General features: G+C 45.3%; 1 protein-coding gene across 2 annotated transcripts; it reads right to left on the bottom strand.

The window, feature by feature from the left end:
* Positions 1-1,276: 1,276 nt before the first annotated feature.
* On the bottom strand, positions 1,277-10,250 carry LOC129811329 (transcriptional repressor protein YY1-like). Of its 2 annotated transcripts, none has more exons than XM_055862546.1 (5): positions 9,400-10,250; positions 8,132-8,294; positions 4,399-4,486; positions 2,659-2,817; positions 1,277-2,471 (listed from the first exon to the last, which is right to left on the bottom strand). In XM_055862546.1, exons 1-5 carry the CDS (start codon positions 9,899-9,901, stop codon positions 2,289-2,291), a joined length of 1,095 nt encoding a protein of 364 aa, XP_055718521.1. In that variant the 5' UTR covers positions 9,902-10,250; the 3' UTR covers positions 1,277-2,288. The 2 variants fall into 2 exon arrangements, with proteins under 2 accessions (XP_055718521.1, XP_055718522.1); XM_055862547.1 differs by having other exon boundaries at positions 4,399-4,459; positions 9,400-10,246.
* Between the last annotated feature and the right edge of the window lie 38 nt (positions 10,251-10,288).

The following is a 10,288-nucleotide window of genomic DNA, read 5'->3' as shown; positions in this document are numbered from 1 at the left end:
AACACCTGGGGCTCTGTTTAGACATGGGGAACGCCTAACTTCCCTGCTGGCTGCGCTGGTAGTGGAGAAAATAACACCTGGGGCTCTGTTTAGACATGGGGAACGCCTAACTTCCCTGCTGGCTGCGCTGGTAGTGGAGAAAATAACACCTGGGGCTCTGTTTAGACATGGGGAACGCCTAACTTCCCTGCTGGCTGCGCTGGTAGTGGAGAAAATAACACCTGGGGCTCTGTTTAGACATGGGGAACGCCTAACTTCCCTGCTCTGCTGGTGGCGCTGGTAGTGGAGAAAATAACACCTGGGGCTCTGTTTAGACGTGGGGAACGCCTAACTTCCCTGCTCTGCTGGCGGCGCTGGTAGTGGAGAAAATAACACCTGGGGCTCTGTTTAGACGTGGGGAACGCCTAACTTCCCTGCTCTGCTGGCGGCGCTGGTAGTGGAGAAAATAACACCTGGCAAGGTACTCTGGTGGAGTAATCACTGGCAAGGTACTCTGGTGGGGTAATCACTGGCAATGTTCTCTGGTGGAGTAATCATTGGCAAGATAATCACTGGCAAGGTACTCTGGTGGAGTAATCACTGGCAAGGTACTCTGGTGGAGTAATCACTGGCAAGGTACTCTGGTGGAGTAATCACTGGCAAGGTACTCTGGTGGGGTAATCACTGGCAAGGTTCTCTGGTGGAGTAATCATTGGCAAGGTACTCTGGTGGGGTAATAACTGGCAAGGTATGTAGGTCAAACAGGGATTAACATTTATCTCATTTTTGCATGCATGTTCTGAAAAATATTTCTGCTCAAAGGGTGGTAAAGCCTGTGCTCTACATTTCTTATCTGAATCTTGGGACAAAGAGTTTTGCATGAGGAGAAGAAACAGTTCCCATGGTGTAATCATGTTCTAGTGTTCTGCTGTGGTTGCACATAGGCCTATACTAAATACTTACCGATTAATATTGATGTGCTCATTGAGTAGGCAAATCTCTACCGACCAGCATTGTTGCACTTGTTTTACTTTAATAGATTTTAGGGGAATTATCCATGCATTGTATTAGACTGAAAAAACTTTGCATTGATTGTAAACATAGGCTCCAGTCTTCCTGTCAATATTTAACTTGAATTTGATTGTCTTTAGGAAATTAACTATATACTGGTGGGGATATTTGATTTACTTTCCATATTGGCTGTACAGAATTGACATTAAACTACTTGAATGATATGACCAAGCACAAAGGGATGGACATCGGACTAAAGAGCAAAAATCCACACGGACCAGTTACCTGTAAATACCAGTCATATATTTTAACATATTCCTATCAACCAACAAGTTCCTATCAACCATTTTATTAAAATGTTAATACCAATTTTGAACAGTCCCTACCAATAGTAAATGTCACATTCAAAATGACTTTTATCCATTACAACCGTTAACACTACATAAACTAGGAATTCTGAAACAAAATTCTAACAAGTGCTTGCTAATGGGCAGGTTTGTATTGGCAACTTATTGGGGAGGTACATTTTAGCAAAAGGTAATGCAGCCTGTACAATACATTCTAATGATGCAACTGAGCACCACTTCTGGTTGTATTGTGTGTTAAACTAAACAAAGGACTTGATGGACATGACACGATGTGTTGCTCTCTGGCCGTGCGGGAGGGGGGGGGGGGGGGAGAAAACGGTTTTAATCAGTTAACACTACTTAAATCACATTGCTATTATCTACACAACTCCAATATAGCTGTACGTTTCAATTATACAAAATTAGTCTAAAGAATACCCCCCAAATAAACATTTTACAAGAGGAAAAGCTGGGAGGTACAATAAACAGCAAATTCTCCAAGAAGGGTTACCACAGATTTCTCAGGGAAAACACACAAAACAGCTCAGCCAGAGAAAAAAAAGAAAAGTGTACAACATGCACACTTAGAAAAAGGTACAAAATTAAAAAGCAATTACTTCGCTATGCTGATGGAGAATAACTTTAAATGTCAATTCTTTGTCTTTGGGTGCTGCAGTATAAATAACTTTTATTTTCGAGTGCAGGTCCAAGAAATCAACATCTTCACAAGGAGAAACTTTATGCTTTTCCTTGGGGATCATGTCAAGATGAAGGTGAGGGGGGGGGGGGGTGAAGCGTCTTTAGAGTTCGTCGTTTTCATCTCTGTACATATCAAAAAGTCAGTAAGGTCATTCTCTCAAAACATTTCCCTAGAAACAATACAAAGGGGGTTTCATAGCTCTTAGGGGGTGTGACGCTTCTGCCGTGGTGAAGATATGGGTTGGTTCACAGTCACTGATTGTTTTTAGCTTTAGCGTGTGTGAGGATGTGAGACTTGAGGTTGGTGGATTGGGCAAACTTCTTGTTGCAGCCGTCAAACGGACAGACGTAGGGTCGGTCTCCAGTGTGAATCCTCACGTGCGTGCGTAAGTTAAAGTCCAGGGAGAACCGCTTTCCGCAGCCCTCAAATGTGCACTAGAAGAAAGAGAGTAGACTTTATTACAAGGCTGCATTGCTGGGCCCCTATGGGTGTATGGTCATATACGTGCCATGTAGGACATTAAGCTGTAAGTGTTGTGATTCAAACTAAATGTATGCAGTGATATTGTAGAAGTAGATCTCTCATTAAGAAGCCATTTTGAAGGGGCTGGGGGAAACATACTTGGAAAGGCTTCTCGCCGGTATGAACAAGTTGATGCCTCTTCAGTTTGGAGCTTTCGACAAAGGCCTTTCCACATTCGGCGCAGACGTGAACACGTGGTCCGTGGGTGTGCAGGTGCTTCCTCATTGCAGAGTTATCCCTGAACATTTTACTGCATCCCTGCAGAGGCAAAAGGTAGCAATTACTCATAGTGTAACTTCAGAAATGACAAAACCCAATTGGTCCACATCAGAGCATCTAAAAATCTAATAAGCTATAGGCATCCACAGAGCATAGCGGCTAGTTGACTACCATTATTCACACAAACAACTGTGCTAGTCGTACCATGGTGTTCTAGTGGCTGTCGTACCATGGTGTTCTAGTGGCTGTCGTACCATGGTGTTCTAGTGGCTGTCGTACCATGGTGTTCTAGTGGCTGTCGTACCATGGTGTTCTAGTGGCTGTCGTACCATGGTGTTCTAGTGGCTGTCGTACCATGGTGTTCTAGTGGCTGTCGTACCATGGTGTTCTAGTGGCTGTCGTACCATGGTGTTCTAGTGGCTGTCGTACCATGGTGTTCTAGTGGCTCTCTTACCATGGTGTTCTAGTGGCTGTCGTACCATGGTGTTCTAGTGGCTGTCGTACCATGGTGTTCTAGTGGCTGTCGTACCATGGTGTTCTAGTGGCTGTCGTACCATGGTGTTCTAGTGGCTGTCGTACCATGGTGTTCTAGTGGCTGTCGTACCATGGTGTTCTAGTGGCTGTCGTACCATGGTGTTCTAGTGGCTGTCGTACCATGGTGTTCTAGTGGCTCTCTTACCATGGTGTTCTAGTGGCTGTCGTACCATGGTGTTCTAGTGGCTGTCGTACCATGGTGTTCTAGTGGCTGTCGTACCATGGTGTTCTAGTGGCTGTCGTACCATGGTGTTCTAGTGGCTGTCGTACCATGGTGTTCTAGTGGCTGTCGTACCATGGTGTTCTAGTGGCTGTCGTACCATGGTGTTCTAGTGGCTGTCGTACCATTGTGTTCTAGTGGCTGTCGTACCATGGTGTTCTAGTGGCTGTCGTACCATGGTGTTCTAGTGGCTCTCTTACCATGGTGTTCTAGTGGCTGTCGTACCATGGTGTCTAGTGGCTGTCGTACCATGGTGTTCTAGTGGCTGTCTTACCATGGTGTTCTAGTGGCTGTCGTACCATGGTGTTCTAGTGGCTGTCGTACCATGGTGTTCTAGTGGCTGTCGTACCATGGTGTTCTAGTGGCTGTCGTACCATGGTGTTCTAGTGGCTCTCGTACCATGGTGTTCTAGTGGCTGTCGTACCATGGTGTTCTAGTGGCTGTCGTACCATGGTGTTCTAGTGGCTGTCGTACCATGGTGTTCTAGTGGCTGTCGTACCATGGTGTTCTAGTGGCTGTCGTACCATGGTGTTCTAGTGGCTGTCGTACCATGGTGTTCTAGTGGCTGTCGTACCATGGTGTTCTAGTGGCTGTCGTACCATTGTGTTCTAGTGGCTGTCGTACCATTGTGTTCTAGTGGCTGTCGTACCATGGTGTTCTAGTGGCTGTCGTACCATTGTGTTCTAGTGGCTGTCGTACCATGGTGTTCTAGTGGCTGTCGTACCATGGTGTTCTAGTGGCTCTCTTACCATGGTGTTCTAGTGGCTGTCGTACCATGGTGTCTAGTGGCTGTCGTACCATGGTGTTCTAGTGGCTGTCTTACCATTCTCTCTCTAATACCAGTTAGACTAGTAGAGCACACGTACTTTGTGGGGGCAAGCTATCGTCCTGGGAGAGTCGTCCTCTTTGACTTTCCGTGGCTTCATCCTGCAAGACATGACAGATCGTGGTCCACTGTAGTTGGATGAGCATGGCACTTGTAACACCAGGATAGTGGGTTTGATTCCCGGGACCACCAGTACGTAAAATCTATGCATGACTAAGTCACTTTGGATAAAAGTGTCTGCTAAATGGCAAAAATTATACACTATGTATAAAATCGAGCACACAGCCATGCAACCTCCATATACAAACGTTTGGCTGAAATAGCCAAATCCACTAATTTGAAGGGGTGTCCACATACTTTTGTATATAGCGAAGACGTGTGTCTGTATGTCTCATATCAATGCAGACAGAGTACTCCTTACTTTATTGTCCTAGGTAGTCACCCATTGAAGTGTCCTGGAGTAAGGAATGTTTTGGGGGGATTTTCAAGCTGTACTAAAGGGCATTTAGGAACGCATTCTTTCCATACCTGCGGAGTTCAACGGGAAACAGTTCTAAATATATGCCTTCCACAACCATAAGACCCACTAATCATTTAACTATATTACCTAAATAGTTTAACCTGTGTTTTTTTGTTGCAATAATTACTGATCTGGCTTTCTGTCTATGAAAACTGCATTTTTGTTACAAATTTAACCAGAACCATGCATAATGCACATTCACTTCTCGTAGCAGGCACTATAGAAAATGAACACAGTTCTTGTCAACCATCTCTCAAGCACAAGCCCACGTGCTAGTGATTAGGCAGCTAATGTTTTTATTTCAAGTTTAGCCAACTTGGATCTATTTGCTAACAAGGCAGAACAGTTGACTTGTTATGAACACAGCCTTCTATCCATCTCCAACTGTTTGAGCAGCACGTTAGCCTGTCCACTTTGTTCCCTTCTATCCATCTCCAACTGTTTGAGCAGCACGTTAGCCTGTCCACTTTGTTCCATTCTGTCCATCTCCAACTGTTTGAGCAGCACGTTAGCCTGTCCACTTTGTTCCCTTCTATCCATCTCCAACTGTTTGAGCAGCACGTTAGCCTGTCCACTTTGTTCCATTCTGTCCATCTCCAACTGTTTGAGCAGCACGTTAGCCTGTCCACTTTGTTCCATTCTGTCCATCTCCAACTGTTTGAGCAGCACGTTAGCCTGTCCACTTTGTTCCATTCTGTCCATCTCCAACTGTTTGAGCAGCACGTTAGCCTGTCCACTTTGTTCCATTCTATCCATCTCCAACTGTTTGAGCAGCACGTTAGCCTGTCCACTTTGTTCCATTCTATCCATCTCCAACTGTTTGAGCAGCACGTTAGCCTGTCCACTTTGTTCCCTTCTATCCATCTCCAACTGTTTGAGCAGCACGTTAGCCTGTCCACTTTGTTCCCTTCTATCCATCTCCAACTGTTTGAGCAGCACGTTAGCCTGTCCACTTTGTTCCATTCTATCCATCTCCAACTGTTTGAGCAGCACGTTAGCCTGTCCACTTTGTTCCCTTCTATCCATCTCCAACTGTTTGAGCAGCACGTTAGCCTGTCCACTTTGTTCCATTCTATCCATCTCCAACTGTTTGAGCAGCACGTTAGCCTGTCCACTTTGTTCCATTCTATCCATCTCCAACTGTTTGAGCAGCACGTTAGCCTGTCCACTTTGTTCCCTTCTATCCATCTCCAACTGTTTGAGCAGCACGTTAGCCTGTCCACTTTGTTCCCTTCTATCCATCTCCAACTGTTTGAGCAGCACGTTAGCCTGTCCACTTTGTTCCCTTCTATCCATCTCCAACTGTTTGAGCAGCACGTTAGCCTGTCCACTTTGTTCCATTCTATCCATCTCCAACTGTTTGAGCAGCACGTTAGCCTGTCCACTTTGTTCCCTTCTATCCATCTCCAACTGTTTGAGCAGCACGTTAGCCTGTCCACTTTGTTCCCTTCTATCCATCTCCAACTGTTTGAGCAGCACGTTAGCCTGTCCACTTTGTTCCATTCTATCCATCTCCAACTGTTTGAGCAGCACGTTAGCCTGTCCACTTTGTTCCATTCTGTCCATCTCCAACTGTTTGAGCAGCACGTTAGCCTGTCCACTTTGTTCCATTCTATCCATCTCCAACTGTTTGAGCAGCACGTTAGCCTGTCCACTTTGTTCCCTTCTATCCATCTCCAACTGTTTGAGCAGCACGTTAGCCTGTCCACTTTGTTCCCTTCTATCCATCTCCAACTGTTTGAGCAGCACGTTAGCCTGTCCACTTTGTTCCCTTCTATCCATCTCCAACTGTTTGAGCAGCACGTTAGCCTGTCCACTTTGTTCCCTTCTATCCATCTCCAACTGTTTGAGCAGCACGTTAGCCTGTCCACTTTGTTCCATTCTGTCCATCTCCAACTGTTTGAGCAGCACGTTAGCCTGTCCACTTTGTTCCATTCTGTCCATCTCCAACTGTTTGAGCAGCACGTTAGCCTGTCCACTTTGTTCCATTCTGTCCATCTCCAACTGTTTGAGCAGCACGTTAGCCTGTCCACTTTGTTCCATTCTGTCCATCTCCAACTGTTTGAGCAGCACGTTAGCCTGTCCACTTTGTTCCATTCTGTCCATCTCCAACTGTTTGAGCAGCACGTTAGCCTGTCCACTTTGTTCCCTTCTATCCATCTCCAACTGTTTGAGCAGCACGTTAGCCTGTCCACTTTGTTCCATTCTGTCCATCTCCAACTGTTTGAGCAGCACGTTAGCCTGTCCACTTTGTTCCATTCTGTCCATCTCCAACTGTTTGAGCAGCACGTTAGCCTGTCCACTTTGTTAAGATGCCTACTTTATTTCCCAGAATGAGAACGAGTTGCCAATTCTTTTTTATATAATTGTGTTTTTATGCTTACTGCACATTTATAAAACACATACTAAACTGCTAGTATAACAGTGTTTGGCTAAAATACTGCTAGCGGTAACCCCAATGCCACACACGACAAACTGAGCATACATTTTCCAGAATCAATGTTAATTGATACTCCCGTTTTAGAAATAACTGCTCAAATTGTGCACAGAGCAGACAATTCATGAAAAGGATATCGGTAGAAAAGGTAACTTCTCTATTACAGTAAAATAATGTCTCGGTGTGTTTCGATGTCCATATTTGTCTGATTCTGTTGGACCAAACCTGAAATGCAAATAGCGAGTTGAAACCTCTTGTCAAAGAGGAAGAAGTGATCTCTCATCTTTGTTGTCTGAGTGTCAGGGGGAGGGGCTTAGTGATTGGGGGAGGGGTTCGGTGTGTGTGTAAACAGAGAGGAGGCAAAGTCAGAGGTTTCACTCTTGACAAAATTTCTATGGGCTTATTTTGGACCTAAGCTTGTTGCCTGCCTTCCTGCCTTTGGGACAATGACTCCTTAACAATGGGAGGAGACATGAGCACCTTGACATACACCGATCTCTAGTGTATATAGGAAGGTGCACACAGTACAGACAAAGCGAAGGAGATGAGACCAAAAATACAACATGAGAACAAGCGGACAAACACTCATAAAAAATGATTATTATGATACAGGCATTTGGAATATCACACAAATACACATGGGACGGTTTTATGCAATAATATTGAGATTATCTGACAGTTTAATGCTGAAATAGTGCAGTGGTTGGTCAAATGTGCAAGCCTTTGCATTATATGCGGGGAATAGTCAATTTTGAAAAATATTTTGAGATTACAGAATCCTGGAGTGACTGACTAATGAACATGTCTGTAACTCACCTAGCGAACTCTGCCAGCTGTTTGGGGTCTGACAGGTCGATCCCTGGAATGCCCCCAGGCGGGAGCTTCTTCCCTGTCATGTACTCGGAGTAATCGGGAGGAGAATTATCCCCAATGACATGCTCCTCTACCATAGTGTCATGGTCAACATCTTTCTTGTCATCTGAGACAGAGCACAGGAGCAGAGTTAAAACAGACGCACAGGTATATGTTTTGTGATGTCTGACCCAAATTGGCCATTAGAATACCAATCAACAAAGAATGTGACAGCATTTCAACCACGCTGCACAACCACCAGGAAAATATATAAAGGCTGTGGAGCTTCATTGTGTTAATGCTGCTGGTGGACAGCTGAACATAAAGCGAATGTACATTTTGGCTAGTTCCATTTGAAGGGCCCTATGTTTTATAGAATGTGTGTTATAGCCGTATATTTGTATTGAAAAAAAGTTTTTTTATGTGATCTTGGTACTCCAGTCCACCCACTCTAGTTGCTACTGAAATCCATCGTTAATCGTTGAGTTGGCTAATTTAGAAAGCTAGCTAAATAACAGGTCAATAAACGTAGTAACCATTTAATACCAATTCTAGTCGCTAAATTGCAAGACTAGTCGCCGCTCAACACCTTAGTAAATTGTTGAGTTTAGTCGGCTACAGACTGTCAGTATAGCTAAACAAATTAGCTAGCTAGCTAACGTTAACTGTCTGACGAAAGCCAATCTAAGGGTGGTCTGTATCAAAAATGCAACAATGCAAACGTTGCTAAAAATGTAATGATTAAAATATCAAACTATTGAGATGCCATTATTGTAACCACAAGATTTGAAAGCTAACTAGCAGTAGCACATCCATAACCTGTCTTGTGACATCTTGCTAGTCGCTACCCTCCCCCGCTCTTGACGAGAGCTTCGAGCCGAGGCCCTGTGCTGAACTGCGCCACAGCGGCCTACTCCGGGGCCAGCAGCAGCGCACTCGCTCCCACCCGCCGCCATCTTTCCCCGGACAAATCAACGCCATTTTTTCGGTCCGCCATACTGGTCCAGGGGAACATGGCGGCGCCCATCAACACATAAAACATGGCTTCCCATAAAAACAAAAACATTTCAAATACACTGCACGCAATTCGGACGTGAAAAACAGTGCAGAATTCTACTGAAATTAGCCAGAGGCCAGCGTCCGTACGAGGCCTAGTTCCAGGGAATGCACAGTGAGAACAATGCAGATGGCAAGCTTGCAAGAACACACTTTCGACAGAACTCGAAACTTACCCGATGCCCACATCGTCACCGAAAACTCTCCTTCCAAAGTCTTTATCTGGACTTGTTTCTGTTCCCATTTTCTACCACTGGACTCCGGTGCACCCAAGTAGTTCTTTTTATTTCTCTTCCCGCTTCCCCCCTTCTTCGTCCGCCCCGAGCTCTTCCCAGCGACAGTCACCAGAGTCTGTTCGATATATTCCTCTTCGGCGGCAGGGACTGGGACAGGTATAAGAATTTGGTCCTCGTAATCATCGTCCCCGTGCATGTCCGAATCATCTTCACCAACCACCTCTTCTCGGGTTTGCACCAATATTACCTCCTGATGATGGTGATGCATTGAGTGTGGATCATCTGAGTCGAGGGGCTGTAAAGCGATCATAGGCTGTTCATCGTCGTCCTCTCCAACAACTGTTGTCTCGATGGTCTCCACTTCGATTTCATGGAGTTCCACTATTTCTGATGGCATCTCCGAGCCGTCCGTTTCGATGTACAGGGTATCACCTGATGCCATATTGAAAACCCTAAATTCCTCACAGTTATGTGTTCTATGGCAGTTCCCCCCCTCTACACTGCCTTCCTCCTTCTTCGACAACAAACTCCACTCTGTTCTACTCCCGTCGCCACTACGCTTTGGCTACATAGTCTCGCGAGACTTCATGGGTTACAGATTTATTCCGCGTTCTTGTCAAGTCGAAAACTCGGAATTTAAGACTGGCTAACCTAGGAGGTAGAGTCGGTACTCGAGTTTCTCAATTGGGAGGTACCAGAATCGACCAATATGACTACGCAAATAATTTACGTTCATTTGAACTTGGAGGTCCCGAGTTTCTGACATGAGGGAACGCGGCATTAGCTCGGGTTCCCCTGCTCAGACGTTGCATGCATCGTCAACCAATTG

The sequence above is a fragment of the Salvelinus fontinalis genome, chromosome 15 (assembly GCF_029448725.1).
Source record: "Salvelinus fontinalis isolate EN_2023a chromosome 15, ASM2944872v1, whole genome shotgun sequence".
Taxonomy (NCBI): Eukaryota; Metazoa; Chordata; class Actinopteri; order Salmoniformes; family Salmonidae; genus Salvelinus; species Salvelinus fontinalis.
This window is presented reverse-complemented; position numbering and strand designations above follow the sequence as displayed.

Coding starts and splice junctions, on each gene's coding strand:
- LOC129811329 (XM_055862546.1), bottom strand. CDS start 9,901: ATGGCATCAGGTGATACCCTGTACATCGAAACGGACGGCTCGGAGATG. Junction 4,487..8,131: donor CAGCTGGCAGAGTTCGCTAG/GTGAGTTACAGA, acceptor ATCCAACTACAG/TGGACCACGATCTGTCATGT. Junction 2,472..2,658: donor CCGGCGAGAAGCCTTTCCAA/GTATGTTTCCCC, acceptor TCTTTCTTCTAG/TGCACATTTGAGGGCTGCGG.